At 36.7% G+C, this 16,233-nt stretch overlaps 1 protein-coding gene across 1 annotated transcript; it reads right to left on the reverse strand.

The window, feature by feature from the left end:
• Nucleotides 1-1,001: 1,001 nt before the first annotated feature.
• SNX2 (sorting nexin 2) lies at nucleotides 1,002-16,108 on the reverse strand. Its single transcript, XM_010012482.1, has 13 exons — nucleotides 15,935-16,108; nucleotides 15,074-15,140; nucleotides 14,821-14,864; nucleotides 14,580-14,721; nucleotides 11,256-11,334; nucleotides 10,209-10,284; nucleotides 8,820-8,933; nucleotides 8,503-8,596; nucleotides 6,535-6,740; nucleotides 5,396-5,539; nucleotides 2,469-2,549; nucleotides 2,290-2,361; nucleotides 1,002-1,488 (listed from the first exon to the last, which is right to left on the reverse strand). The coding sequence occupies exons 1-13, from the start codon at nucleotides 15,986-15,988 to the stop codon at nucleotides 1,438-1,440; spliced, it is 1,224 nt and encodes a 407-aa protein (XP_010010784.1). The 5' UTR covers nucleotides 15,989-16,108; the 3' UTR covers nucleotides 1,002-1,437.
• Between the last annotated feature and the right edge of the window lie 125 nt (nucleotides 16,109-16,233).

Raw genomic sequence — 16,233 nt, forward strand, 5'->3', positions numbered from 1 at the left:
ACTTGGAGTGGAGTTTGATGAGAAACTGAACATGAGCCAGCTTCAGTGTGTGCTCACAGCCCAGAAACCACAGGTGTGCTGAGCTGCATCAAAAGGAATGTGACCAACAGGTCAAGGGAGGTAATTCTGCCCCTCTACTCCACTCTCATGAGACCCTACCTTGAGGACTGTATTCAGCTCTGGGGGCCCACACAAGACGGATGTGGACCTGATTGACTGTGTCCAGATGAGGCCACAAAGATGATCAGAGGGGTGGGAGCAACTTTCTATAAAGCCAGGCTGAGAGAGTTGGGCTTGTTCAGCCTGGAGGAGAAAAGGCTCAGGAGAGATCTTATAACAGTCTAAAGGAGGCTGGCAAGAAATCTGGAAAGGGACTTTTTACAAGGCATGTAGCAACAGGGCAAGGGGGAATGGCTTTACACTGAAAGAGGGGAGATTTAGATTAGATTACTAGGAAGAAATTCTCTACTAGGGTGGTGAGACACTGGCACATGTTGCCCAGAGAAACTGTGGCTGCCCCATCCCTGGCAGTGTTCAAGGCCAGGTTGGACGGGGCTTGGAGCAATCTGATCTAGGGGAAGGTGTCCCTGCCCGTGGCAGGGGGTTGGAACTGGATGACCCTTAAAAGTTCTTTCCAGCCCAAACCAATCTGTGATACTGCTCAGCCTGGAGTGAAACCCAGCTGAAAAAACAAGCAGCAAATTGGCTGCATTTGGTGACCTGCATGGAGAGGACATTGCCAGGGTCAAGAAAACCCTCTGCTGACACTAACATGCAATTTGTTTTCACTGCCATCTTCCCATTGAACACCAAAAAACCCAGGTTGGACAGGGCTTGGAGCAACCTGCTCTAGTGGAAGGTGTCCCTGCTCATGGCAAGGGGTTGGAACTTCATGAGCTTTAGGGTACCTTCCAACCCAAACCATTCTATGAACCTATGATTCTAAATACTACTTCTAAGAACACCAGTAAATATCTACAGACACAGAACCAGAGTGCGTAATGTTTCACAAGATACATCCCTTTATTATTGTAATCACAAAACCATGATTTTTGTACAGGAATGTTTTAAGTGAACATTAATCAATGCAATTAAATTTGTTTCATAAAGATCAGGTAAACATACTACAGAACATTGTATTGTAAAGAACAAAAATATCAGCTTTCTGGCCTTGCAATGCACATTTCAGTGCAAGTATTAAGACACAATAGTGTTCAATTCAGCAATGTATTGCAGAACATCATGCCACAGTCCACTTCAGAGAGGGTCAGGACATGCGGCTTGTTAATAAAATGCTGTAGTATATAAAAAAAGCCACATGTTAATTTCTAAAATATAGTGTGGTTTATTTGGATGATTTAAAGTGATTTCACTGTGGAATTTAGTTTTATCCAGGACAAGCGTCCACAATGTCTTGTCATTTGGAATACTCTTCTTTTAGGCGATGGCTTTGGCTTCAGGTAGGAATGCCTCCCAGTATTTTATTAGCTTGAAGAGAAGGTAAAAACTCTCATTATTAAGTAGTGAATGTTTGGAAAAAAAACACATATACCTTCCTCCTCTTGTGGTAAACTTGTATCCACTGGACAAAATAAGAACATAGGTTCTTCATATTATCCATTCATGTTATTATGCAAAGCAAGAAAAAAAATACAAGTAATAAATCTATAAATCTGCTATAGCAACAGAGTTGTTACCACACTTTGAACACCATGCTAGAGAATACAATTAAACAGAATTTGTTTGTAAGATCAGTTTGCTATTTTTACCTCTAAGGGTAACACTTTTTTTTTTTTTTTTTAATTAATGGAACAAAGCTGAAGGGTTATATTCCTGGAATAAACAAAGGAAAACCTCCAGACACTCTTTAGGTAGTCACTGGAATCTGTTTTACTGCTTTACAATATTCAGTAAGATTTTATATTTTTTTAAAAAAGTAATAAACATTTAAGTATACAAGCCTTTTCGGTAAGTCTAAGCACACACTTATTACAATTTACTCCAATCTATAAGTGAAAGTATTACATCAGTTTTGGAAGATGACAAGACCCTCCGCTTGCTCATACCCCTAAGGGAGCTTCTCCCTTGCTTTCCTCACTTAGAGCTGTGCAAGGGAGATAGCAATAGCTGGGAAACTGCAATCACTACATTAGTCCACAATACAGTACAGACTAGAAGTAGTTCTCTTCATGTTTTAGAAACGGCTATACTTAAAGCCCAGCTTTTTTAACTAACCTAGTATGGAAAGTACTGAATATTAAGTTGTACAAAACTTAAATTTTATCTTACCTGCTGCTGTGTTTGCACTAATGACTCTAAGTACTCGATAATAACAGTTTTAAAGTCTTTCACTCGTTCCTTCTGTTAATAAATAAATTATGGCATATTAACCTCTTAACAAATTTTACTTGGAATGTCAGTATTATCTACAGTAAAACTGTCATTTACTTGGACAAAATTATACATGCCTCAAATCTTCCCACTTCCTTGCGAATGGTTTTGGAGATCTGTTCAAAATCTTTTTCCCCTTGCTGAACTTTTGTCTCCCACTGGCAAAGGAAAGGAAAGACATGCAGAGATAAGACTTCGTGTTGTCCATTCAGTCTATCAGTATGTTTGTATACATACAAACACACAAACTTTTTTTTAGTGTATTAGTGATAATCACTCAAGAGCTGAGAAGTTATTTGCTTTTCTGGCATTTTTAAGGGAAGGTCTTAAAAAGACAATTTCAAAGTAATACTTTCAAGCTTAAATAGGGGAGATTTAGGTTAGATGTAAGGAAGAAATTCTTCACTGTGAGTGGTGAAGCATGAGAACAGGTTGCTCAGAGAAAGATGTGCCCGCCTCACCCCTGGCAGTGTTCAAGGCCAGGCTGGCTGGGGCTTGGAGCAACCTGGTCTAGGGGAAGTTGTCCCTGCCCGCTGGAACTAGATGGTCTTGATGCCTTTTCCAACCCAAACCATTCTATGATTCTGTGATAATTTAGGTAATAGGATGTCATAAGATCAGTTAAAACAATGGTATCTCTAAGGTAATGCTATTTGTAGATGAAATGTAAAAATACCTTAGTATTGCAATTAAGGAACACATAACAACATTTTAAAAAAAGATTTCGTAGAAAACAAGAAGGATCTCTAAAGCTTTACTCACTATTCCATTTACAAACACTGCTATAAAAGGAATCTAAACCTGTAAGCTTTCTGTGGCTACCTGTCCAATCAAGTATGAAGGAGTCTCACAAGTCAGTTTCCTGTATTTTCCCAATCCCAGAAGAGATTAAAATCTTCATTTAACCAGTCAAGTATATAACTATCATATTTCTGTTGCAGATGACAAGCTATTGAGGATGTGTTTACTAGCTTTTCAGTCAAAATGCATGTTGCTTAAGCAAGCCAAAGCACATATTTTATTGTTTAGTGGGAACTGCTTTCATGGAAAGCATGAATTGAGAGCGTGGCATTCACAGAACAATACATGACACTAGGTTATGTTTCTCCTTAGTTTACAGGAAAAGATATCCAGTTACACAATAAGAGCTCATCATCATCTGCATTACCTTATAACTACTTTTACACATATATTACATTGTTAAATTTAAGCTACCTGTACAGATACACTGAAAAAAACCAAAAAAACATATCAGCCTCATGCTATGGGTGCATGCAGACTAGCATATTTAAAATGAAACTCTATCTGCTCATCTCAACATATTTACTGAATCATGGGAGCCAGTATATCCACTAACACCTTCCTCAGAGAAAGACAGCAGGGAAGCAACATACTTAAATATAGCATGTTCCTGTTAGCAATCCAGTGGTGTTATTTAATCACAAAAACATTTTATGGTGCAGTGTCAATTTACTATTGTGATACGAGATGAACATCATCTATGTTCCAATAAATATCTATGTGTTTGTATTTTTAGTTTATATTTTTTCAGAATACCTTTTTTGCCTTTTCAGACATATATCATGAAGCTATGCAATAAGTCATAACAGGATGTCCTTCATGAAAGAACAGTCTTTAGAGTTACTAATTAACTGAAACAATACGAAACTCAGTCAAGGAAAAGATAGATTAAGACTGCCTCTGCCTTCCTACCACAGCAACCAGAAGTACCTGAGACTTCAGTCAAAGCCTCTGCAGGCCTCCAAAATCCCAGTTTCGTCAAGGCCAAATGTCAGGTCCTATAAAAATTATCACTGAATAACAGTCTGCCATCTCACAGTTTCTGACAAGGAGAAATTTATCCTTATTCAGTAAGGCTCTCTGGCCTTTTATCTGCAAAAAGCAGTCATGTATGAAGCACAAGCTGTGTACAGGCTTCTACTTCACAATTTCTCTGCGAGAAGGACTACTATTCAGCAACTCTGAATGTATCTCCATGGCAGCAATAACCTTCAATCAGCACATTCAAATTGTGGGTTTACTAGCAACCTTCTATAATCATCTAATAAAGTAGGAAAAATAAATCCTTCAGGAACAACATCATTAACTCTTTTAATACTGGGACTGAGAAAGGGTCACCGAGCATTTGCTGCTACTTCCAATACTCAGGAAGTATTTTTGATGACGAGTTCCAGCTCACGTGTATAGTGGAAGGATGGATGACATCAGAAGAGGCAACCAACAAGAATGTGATCACACAAAAGTGACATTGTTTTCCCAGTAAAAAAGAAAACGAACACCAAGTTAATGAGTAACTTCAATACCATATGCAAAATAAATTGAAGGGCAGAAAGAACAAAGTGGCATGTGGTTTGTGACCAGTGAGGAAGCCAAACAAAGTAACTGCATAAGACAGCTTTAAATCTGCAATTATTCTCCCATTATTTAACGGAAGAATACTGGTGCATAGTTAGAATGCATTGATGTTAAAAAATTAAGTTGTCCTACCTCTTCAATTTCCTTAGTGAAGCATGATAGAAAAAGTGTATAAATTATGACACTTCAACATGGTAGATTTATCTTTACTGAAATTACACCATATATACATACATATATGGGTAGATATGCTGCATAATTAAGCAAAACATGGGAACAGTTCTCCATTAGTTGTCTTAGCTGGATTTTATCTTTAGAAGCCAAAAGGTGCCCCTCTGCTCTACCCAAACAATCTGTTAACAGTTAAAGCATCAACTTGTCCATGTTTCCTCCCTCCCATCTCCCAGGCTCTGTAGAGAGAGTATTAACTGCCTTACAGATCTTAAAATGAGCAACAATTGCACACATTTAATATTTTAAATAAATACCTATTAACAATTTTGATAAGTATGAAAAACAGCAAACGAGTAAGTGATTTGTTAAAAGAGGCATAAAGTAGTGCACCAATGCAGAATGAATGAGCTAATGCGGAAAGTCTGACCTCCAAAATAATGCTTGGTAACATTACCTCTTTTATCTCATCTTTAGCTTGCTGCAATTTATCAGGTTTGTTGGCAAGCTGGAGCTTTGCTTCAGCTTCACGTTTTTTTTGTAAAGTGACCTGAGCATCTTGCCACTTCTGCCAGCATTTCATTCGATGATCAAACACACCCTGCAAGGACAGACAAATTTATTAAAACAACTGAAATTGTTAGAGCTATCTAAATTCCTAGTAGGAAAAGGTAATTTTGGAATGAGTATGCTTAAAGAAACCTCACCACATCTACCACACGTCTTCTTGCATTTCCTTTGACAGCATGCTAGCACAGCTCAGTACCTTCCACAAATAACAGGGTATTCAGAAGCCTTTTCAGAGCAGACACCTTAGTGCCCCTAATCATTTTAAATGCTTCATTCCATCAAAACAGTACCAAAACAACCACTATAAAGTGCTCTATTATGTAAATACACTCTAAGTGCAGACTCTAGCAAACTGTTCATGCATATGGATTACATGCATATTCAGTCATACATTTTTGCTAGCAATGGACTAAGGTGGCAGGATTAAAGAATACACATTAAAAAAAAAAAATAAAAAAAAATGTTTACTTTGACAACCTGGCAAGTTTAAAGATACCCCTGGTTAAAATTCATAGACATGCCTTTCCATATCAAAACTTAATAATGCTGTGCAGCATGACTTACACTAAAATAGATTATTTTCTTTAATAAGATGATACAAATTGTATCTATTTCTTATTTACAGAAACTATTTGCTATCTACCAAACACAGACAAATTATGTTCTCATAATGAGCATACTTAAAAATAAGTAACCAGGAAGAACAAGTACAGTATGCTTAGACACAGTAATGTATGGTGTCCTTAAATACTGTGAATAATTAGTACTACTCGAAGTAGATGGTGCTCACCATTTACATTTTGTCTGGATCTTATTAATCCATTCCCATTTTCGATCACATCCATTTTTATCATTGGAATAACTGATTATGGATGCATTCATTTTACTCTGCTAGAATTAACACAAAAGGTTAGTCCTAATCGTGTTACAATGTGTGCAAATGCTCACATTCATTTACCCTAAATCTACAAATTGGGGAATGTGACTTTAAACACAAAACCTGGTATTTTTCCTAGTAGTACTCACTTTTACTGCAGCAATGAGACGAATGTAATCACCAAGCAGTTCCGAGAAGACATAGAAATCGGCAAAAGCTTGTTCTTGATGCAATTGATCTATCTTCTCCTCAACCTCTGCAAGCTGAGACAAAGCTCTAGATAGAGCAGTGTGGTCCTCAGAGTTACCTAACATGGCAGCACTTTTAGCAAAAGCAGCTGTGTTGGCTGAAAGCTCTGAAATACATGAATAATGTTCAGTACAATGTAGCTAGTTTGTTATATTACTCTGCAGCGTAGATCAGTGGAGCACAGACCTCTGCCCTATTTAAACCCTAACCTCACCAGCTGAAAACACAAGCTGTATTTCCTAAAGCTCATAATAAAATGTACAAGAAGATCTCAGTGAAGTTGCATTTAGGATAAAAACTACTGCACAAAACCTCTCCTCATTAGAAAATGTTTTGCTGAGCCTGTATATGTCATGCCTATTCTGTCTAGCAAAAGACATGGAAAAAACCTGTCACCAGTTATTTTCCAACTGCCTAGTTCATAGGAAATTCAATCCCACAAAGCAAAGACCAAGTCACCTATGGAGCAAATTCAGGACAATTTTAACAGGTCTTCCATGTTGTTCCATGCAGTTCAGAGTGGAAAACAACCCCAACCATTTCACACAACAACCACGCCCGTGAGTGGAATTTATTTCCGTTGAACCGTTTTATTAACTGAAGTCCCTTTAACTGTGCATACTGTAAATGCACTGCCACATTCTGACATGCCTTAAAAGAAAAAAATAATCAAACTTGTATCAGCATGGCTGACATACATGAAGGTAAAGTTTTGAGCTTATCTGTTAACAAATACTAGGCAATTGTCTTATCAAATCCCATGAAAGCCATCCTGTACTAAGTTAAGTCCTATGAAGGACCTTTGAACAAATGTTTAATCCAAATTACTTCAGGATTAAAAGTGCAGGTATGTTTGCAACTGTGCTGCCTCTACAGAATCATTAGAACAACAGAAGTGTTTATAGAAGCAAAATGTCTTCAGATATTTAAAACCCCTACAACTTAAACACAACTCCTTAAAACCAAACAAAACCAAAAACTCCTTCAAGTGTATCAGCAGGTGTCAAATCAATAGTAAAGAAAGACTTCCATGGTCCATTACTTCTTAAAACCCTGCTCTGGCCAACATTTTTTTTTTATTTATTTGAGAGTATTTCCTGATAGAGTCATGAGAAAGCGACTTAGGACATTTTCAGGCACTTTCAAAAGTATAGAGCTGAAAGGTGATCCCATATTTTAAGATAATATGGTAGTGTTAGAAGGCACACTTACGGTCTTCCTTGAATCACAAATCAAAATTTTGATGTTTTGGGTGTTTTAAATCATCTGATGGAAGCAATCTTTGACAAAACAGCAGCACAGATGATTAAAATATAAACTTACAGGCTTTGTTTTTCTCTAATGTAAGTAAACCAAAAGCTGATATTCTGAGACTACTCATCTTCCCCGGAAAGTTTACTTTAACAGTAGCTGATGTATCAATATGGGGACAAAACTAAGAATAGCAAATTCCTGTTTACGAGTTTAAACTCAGTTAACAGAGCAATACTGAACCAAAAGGTGTTTAAATGGATTTATGCAGCCACTTTATATTCAGAAGGAAATGACTCTTGCCATGGTATCTAGAGATACATTTATAGATGTCTATTGTGGTAGGATCACTTGCTAGGTAAGGTATTGAATCTCTGCAAGAAAACCATTTATGCTAAATCAATATAGTAATTTTAGGAATTATAGATATTCCAGCTAAAATTAAGATTAAAACCAGGTATGCAAAAATGCTAGAGCAGTTTGAACAAAAGGTACAATTAGATTTTTGCATTAAAATATACTGTATAACTATTAATCATTTAAGAGCTCTGACACACTAAGTTCTTGTTTCACTACTATTTCCTAAAGTTCATGCAGCCACACAAAAATATAGTTACCTTTTCTGTGGCAGACTAATGCTTCGACACTGGCATGAAGTTTCCTAAGTTGCTGATCCAGATTCTCAAATTGCTGCTGTTTTTCTTCAAACCACTGAAAAAGATGAAAGAGTCAAGCATTACAAATTAGATTACCAACATTTCTGGTTTTAAAGAAGCAAATTAGCCAGGCGCTGCCAGGGTGGTCAACTGATACAGCTAAGAATTCAACCCAATAAGCAAATTAATAACCCATTTTCTACTTCTACAGCTTTAAAATGCAATTGTTGAAGCTCATTAATTCATCTCATTATTCAAGCCGAAAAATCAGCTCTTACTGCATCCGATTCATTCATCTTGATTGTCATTTTGTTGACAGCGTCGGCAGCCTTGTTCACCATCCTCAATATTCCTGCTCCACTCAGAGCCTGGGTGTTAACTGCTCTCGGCAGCTGGAATTGAATGACAAATAAGGGCAAACAGACTGGTTAAAAGGATGGAGGTTTAACTGGGCACAAGGGGGAAAGAAAAGGATATAGTGTTTTCTTTACTCCTATGTGTTTCAATATAGTGGAATCTAATTTCTCAGATTTACTACGTTTACATTCTCAAGAGGAAAAGTTAAAAATACAGACTATTTACTTTTCTTCTGCATCTTTACATTTAAATGGAACAAATAACCCACTTGTCCAAAGTTGTTATCAACTAGCCAAAGGTCCTAACTAGCCACCTATACACTACAGAAAATGAACTGCCACTACAGGAATAGAAATGCTTAGATTTACAACAAACTAGATGAAAGAAATTCTGTAAATCATTTAATTGTAATGCAAGACTCGCACTGTGTGTTGATTATAAAAGGTTGATGTCTTTCTGCTTCTCAGCATAGGCCAGACTTTAAAACCTACCTCATGCATATCAAGAGAACTGAGTATTTGCTTAGGTACTTAGAAATCCTCAGGGACAACAAATTTAATTGATATTATTATTCAGGCTAGTTTGAATATGCCATACAAGGTGGCCCCTATGTCAGACCATTTACCCTTCATGTGATGTTTTGTCTGTCAGCAGCATCGACAAATCCACCGTAAGTTAGCTATTGATGCTTTTGTCAGTAGTGAGGTCTTTGTGACTTATTAGTATAACTAAGATATTGACACTGGCCAAAAGACAGCTCAGTATTACAGTGAATCCACAATGCACATTTATAAAGAGATATTATGTATCTTTAACAATATACTAAATGTTGTGAAAGGTGCCAGATTGACAGCAATGAGTGACTGGAGTTCTCTATTCACAAAACATCTAGCCTGGCCAGCAGCATTGCTAGCATTTTCACATTATCATGCCAACACACCTCAAGTTGGGCTCCTCGAGGCAAAAGACCTGCTTCCAAGCCAGTTTAGTTCTTGATCTTATGTAACAATCAGTAACATCAATTATGGATTTTAACCATGCATAAAATGAGCTTCAGTTAGAACTGGACAGACCAACTCATGTGAGGAGAGCAATAGCAAAAAGCCTTCGGGCACTACCACTCTAGCTTTTCTCTCAGGCAAAGGCACACCGTTACCCAAGTAGCCTCTGCCATTCTGTCCCATGAAGGCTACAGTCCAATTTGATTGCACACAAATTCAGGGAATTAGTTCTTAATACAAAAAGAATATATTGCTTTGTAGGTTACCATATCTAGAAACAAACAGGGGAACCTAAGAGAACTTAAATACCTCAGAACTTTCCAAGAACTGTCTTAAATCTGGATCCTGCAACAAGGTTGGATGTTTTACTGTTCGCTGTAGGTACCTATGATTTTAAAAATTAAAATATTAGATAACAAAACAGAGTTAATGAGCCTGACAGCATTGAAAAGTGTGCTTCATCTAAAGAACAGGTAAAATGCAGCACACAACCTCCCTCGTTATCTAATGGGGCTTGAATACTCTTAAAATGTCATCTCTGAAGGGTCAGATGATAGTTCACTCTCCATGCCCCTTCATTCCCTTACCTCTCCGCTGATTCTTCAAACCATATTTATGCATATTTTTTGTTTAAAATTGGCTCTCGAACTCCAGAAGTTCGAGAGCTTCACACATTATCTGTTAGGTCTTTCAATATACAATCTAAAACCTTTGACTTTACTGTTCTATAGTCTATTGGTCTCTTATGATGCAATTGCATTACAGCAGCAAGCATACTATAAAATTATACCAAAATTTTTGAAGCTGCATACTTGTGTAAGTTTTAATAGTTATTTTATGAAGGCTTTACTAGTCATGTCCACATGGGAAAACGATGCAGTGCATCAGCAACAGTACCCTTCCAAGGCAAAGATACTTCAACACTACTAGTGGTATACCAGTGCTGAGTGAAAGAGATCAATTATCTCTTATGCCGAAATTCAGCGAGTCTCATCAATGCCCAAATCTCACTGCCCAAGAGTTGATTTTCCATGCAACAGGTACACTGCTCATATGCCTTGATTCCTTAAACCTAAAAGGCCTAAGTTAAAGTGATAAAGTTTTACTTACTGAATCTCCACAATCTTAATTTTAAGCACCAACCAGTTTGAAAGAGATAGCTATAATCAGCTCTATGAATAAGGCTGCATTTCCCATTATTAATTGGAATTACTCCATTTCTACACAAAAAATTGGCAGCTGCATACAGCCTCCAGAACTCATCTAAGTACAGATGGCCCAGACCCCAACTACAGAGCCCATGTAGTATATTACAAGTCATTCTAAGGCTAAACAAGTTTTAGACACATACATTACCTTTCTAGGGCTGCTCTTCTTTTTTCTACAAATTCAGTAGATGAAGAATCTTCCTTGCCTACTTTAACCTTGGTCATGCCTTTGAAGAAAACGGCATCATATTGATTTTATCACAAATCAATCATTAACATAACTGATGTGATTAGAAGACAAAGCTCACCCACGTTTATGTATTTAAGTCAAATTACAATCAAAAACACTACACAGGAACAGAAAAAACATCAACACTGCATGCTGCATGGTTTTGTGGCATCAGCTCTGTGAAATATGTAATTACCTGTAATATATTAATTATGACTAAAAGTTACACAAAACTAGTTGAATTTGCATTTATGAAGACAATCTAAATAAAGATCAGAGTCTTACTGGTCACTCATGTTCAGAAGAAGAAAACAGTTACCCAAATAAAGCAGAATAGTCAAATAAATCTCAGGTTGCAAGCCTATTAAGTTTACTACCAATATTTTCATTCTACTATTTTTTAATTTCTAAAACTAGAAATTTCTGATCAACTAAGGCAAACTAACCAGCTCTGAAAATTCCAAAGCATATGAACAACCATGAACTGAATGGAGAATAAAATTAGTAGAATAAAATACATGCAGCTTTACATCACTTCCACTGCCCAAATCAAGAGTGGCCAAAAAACTACGATAGGGAAGCCAGAGTTATTGATATACTGTGGTATGGGAAATACATTCAACCTCAGCAACACAAGAACTCAGAAACTGTCAGACTGAGGTCAGTGTTTTTCCTGCTAAAGACCTAAACCCTGAAGAGGTTATGTACCTCAGTCCTACCAGAACCACCATGAAACACTGTACATTCATAATTATTCTTATTTCCTAAAATACAAGAGAGGTCTGTTATGATACAGTCCAAACATACTCCTGCTCTGTTAGTTCCAGCTAAAGAAAGCTCTGAGATTCTGAATATGTACTCTGTGACCTGCCAGGTCAACACTTCCCAAAGTTGTTCCTCTCCCAATCTCCCTGCTCGCTTTAGAAGTTTCACACAGTAACACACCAAGGGGACAAACAGCATCCTTCTAGAAGGAAGGAGGGATCCTTAACCTCTCAGTGAAGCCTTAATTTTCCCTTCTCTGTAACATCATAAAAATAAGTCTGATCAGCACTTTTTATAGTTATAGTACACAATGTAAATGTAACTTTAAGTCCTCAAATTTATCTGTAAAATCAAGTATGTCTTTAAGCACAAGGATTAAAGTATTGGGGTGAGGTAATTCACATGCCTCATATTTTTGCATTAGATATTATTCATTAGTATTTCACTGCAGGAAGCATGAAATGCTGCAGTTTAATACAAAAGATCCTTCACATTTGATACCAAGGAAAAAAACTAATATGTAATAACCAAATGTCCAGTGTGAGGAATTCCTGCCTTGTGATATTGACAGTTATTTCTAGATATCACATCAAATGTATTTCTCTGCTAATATAAGCCTATTTAAATGCAAGTGTAAAGGCAGTTTCTGTTGCCCAAGCACTCTTCTAATCCCTAACTGGAAAGGATCCATGACTTCAGAGATTATTTTCTAAAACCAGAAAACATTATTTTCTAACACACATATATAAATAGTGAGGCAGTTTGGATGAATGTCCAACTCCGTCTCACCACTAACTCAGTTTTATCCTTTTATTCCACAGTCAATAACTGACCACTTGAATTTGTGCCATCCCCACCCACCTGTCACCAAAATACAACTGGAGCTTAAAACTCCTGGCGTTATCAACAGTGTAACAGAATGAACAGACTAAGGACTTTCATACAAAACGCTGTGTAACACCAAATGTATGATGTTTCTATTAAGACTTTAAAAATGAACACGATGTAAACACAACATATCATCTTAATTTCAGCTGTTTTGTCACCTCTCTGCTTTAAGATGACTCATTTTAAATCAGCCAAGAATCCCTTCTCACCTCCGGAATCAGAAGTAGATGGACTACATATTTTTGTGCATAACTAAATACCATCTGTGCACTGAAGTTCAAGTTTAAAGCAGGCGTTTCTTGATCTTTGGAAAGTGTCCTAAAGAGTCTGTGTGTTTTCCCAACTTACTCGTAGCTTAATAAAGTCTCTATAAAAGGATCTGAAGTGACAGCCAGTCGCTTGCTTACACTGCAGTAAGTCCCACCATTTTACATACTTCCACGTGCATCAACATTTATGCTGGCTTTGTTCAAGTGGTACCTCAAATCCAGTCCAAGCTTTGTCTGCAGATGAATTTGTGATGCAAGTACACACTTGCATTTCCATGTAACTGCACACTGTCATAAATGTGTTATATTTTGTATCATCCAACTGGCATGACCGGAAGCCTTATTCCATCTTTATAAGCCCTGTCAGCATTTGTGACTAAGCTAATTTCTGTTACATGAAAAACTGGTTATTACAGACTCATACATTACTTTCAAGAACTACCAAAAATTCAAACCAAATTTTCAGTCTTATTGACTGAAAAATGCCGTGCTTTTCCACAGAATTAAAAGCATAATTTTTCCAAGCTTTCTGCTGCCTACATCTACTCAGTCTGCCTGAGCTTTATGTGAAAAGCTACAACTCTCATTAGCTTTACGGTAAAAACTACCAGAAAAAAAAACCAAGTCCTGCCATTCCCACATATCATTGTTCTAGAGTCCAATCACTTATTTATATGGGTGAGCCAAAAAGAACTTAGAGCTCATAAAACTGAAGTTGCTTCAATGCATCACACATGCTTCCTAGTTCATGGAGAAAGGATCTGATTCTTGAAGGCATTCACATAGACTAGCATTACTCAAAGTGTCTTCTGAATTAAGAAGAATTAAGTAGGGGTTTTAGCATTCACCATGGTCAAAAGAAATAGACTTCAGTATTAGGGGTGGTGTATGTATGAAGCTCTGTATATTGCAGGCAACTGATAACAGCACAAGTTAAAAATAAACTCTCATTTAGCATCTTTGTTTTGATAGACTTATCAGCTCTTGAAGGGCAACAGTGAAGAAAGAATGATAGATAAGAAACAGAAGGCCATGTATTTTGGGCAAATGTCTGTCTTATTATCAATGCTGGACTGAGTTAGAAAGAGACCAGTACTTATCTTTCTGATTTAACCCAAACTTTTCTAAACTAAAGAACAAATAGAATATTAAATAAAGAATAAGGAGGTGGTATGAGGTTCAGGCCACCTGATAAGCAATAAGTAATATTTGTCCAGAAAAATTATTTATTTTCCAAGCCAAATAGGTATTAAAATACTTAATTTGTATTACAGTCCTTAAATGTCATGCTTAAATTCAGCCTCACAGGAATTACACTTACCTACAATACTTTTTTCTGGAGCTGGAGGCACAATGTAACCAATATGCATATACTTTGTTGCTAATTTGCTGTGCAAGCCAAGAAAATCACTGAATCTTCTTTTAACAGAGAATTCATTTTTGTGGAACATGGAAAGTGATGTCTTAAAAAAAAAAAAAAAAATAAAAAATGTTGTGAATTACTGATGCATCCACTCAGCTACAATACAAAGTTATCTGCAAGTATTTGTTGCGCTACTTACCTTTGTTGTTACTCTGTAAGCCATATAAGCATTCATGCCATCTCCTGTAAGAAAATTAAGATTCTTATCCTAGGGCAAATTATTTTAACCCCTCTATGCACTTTTTGTTCAAAAATACACATCAAATAGCTTTCCATTTAGATTCTAATAACTGCCAAAAGATAACTGAATAAGAAATCATGCTAAAATCTCAGAATAGTCTTCAAGGGGTAAGACAGTCTACCATCTGACTTACTAGGCTCAAGGAACTTACCAACTTTCTCTGGGTCAGATACATTGATTTCTATATCAAACAAATCTCCATTTGCTTCCTCTTCAATCTAGGAAAAAGATATGCCATATTTAACAAGATTATGTGCTTTCATGTTATGTATGGTTAAAAGTATAAGGGTATGCAGGACGGAGGAGGAAAAGTCAGTATATTTGTTTAATTAAAAACCCCTTCCAGACTTGCCACCAAATATTGAGCGAATGTAATTTCTAACACTGACTGTCACTGCAACACAGTTCATGCGGTGGACTTGGCAGTGCTAGGTTTATGGTTGGACTTGATTATCTTAAAGGTCTTTTCCAGCCTAAATGATTCCATGATTCTAAGACTGACACCTTCCTGCAAAAGCTTTTAGTATGGCAACCTTTTCTCAGGACTTGTTGGCCTCAAAAGTTTTAGTAAATATTTATCTTGGGAGTATGTTTATTGTATTACCTACAATGCCAGGAGATACTATTTGTGTCACTCATTTGTGATGGTTCTATATGCCTCTAATAAAAAGACAGAAATTCCTTTTTATTTAAGGTTTTCTGTAGCAGAAAAGCTTGGGAAGAGAAAAATAACAGAAAATTTTCTGATACTTGCCTGAGATCTAGCAATGCAGAATTTCAGAGTCTTTCATATAACTTAAGTTTGATAAAAACAGAGCCCTTAAGGTATTGTCAGGAGTCAAATTCACACTAAACTTTATATGCAAAATAAACAGAATAGGTTTTCTTCTACTTACTTCTCCTTAGCAAAGGATGATCCCATGAGTCAACATCTAGGAACTATGATTTTAAAAAAAGAAAAAGTTCAAAAAAGCAACACAACATTTTTAAAATTTAGAGGTTTACCACATACCTCTTCTCTGGATCTATCAAAAATCACAGGGGCTGCTACACTTTTTGACTCCATTCTGGGAGCTACTAATGTAGTAGGTGTTACAGGAGTGATTGCAGGAGTAGGTTCTGGTGAAAGTATTGGATCCCTCTCTGGACTGTCCAATGAAACTTCTTCTGTTGCTTCTAGAAAAATATTTTGAGTTAGCAAAGGTTTCCTGCAACAAAGATAGTAATGCATCACAAAAATTACAAACACACACACACACACACACAAAACTGATATACAAGTTTCACAGAATCATAGAATAGTTAGGGTTG

This window comes from Nestor notabilis, unplaced genomic scaffold (genome assembly GCF_000696875.1).
Source record: "Nestor notabilis isolate BGI_N333 unplaced genomic scaffold, ASM69687v1 scaffold5824, whole genome shotgun sequence".
In the NCBI taxonomy this organism is placed as follows: domain Eukaryota; kingdom Metazoa; phylum Chordata; class Aves; order Psittaciformes; family Psittacidae; genus Nestor; species Nestor notabilis.

What these genes read in the sequence shown, in the direction of transcription:
- SNX2 (XM_010012482.1), bottom strand. Translation starts at nt 15,988, where the DNA reads ATGGAGTCAAAAAGTGTAGCAGCCCCTGTGATTTTTGATAGATCCAGA. An exon ending in AGAAGAGCAGCCCTAGAAAG is followed by an intron (nt 10,285 to 11,255) that starts GTAATGTATGTG and finishes TTAAAATCATAG; the next exon opens with GTACCTACAGCGAACAGTAA. An exon ending in ATTAGTCTGCCACAGAAAAG is followed by an intron (nt 6,741 to 8,502) that starts GTAACTATATTT and finishes CATGTATTTCAG; the next exon opens with AGCTTTCAGCCAACACAGCT.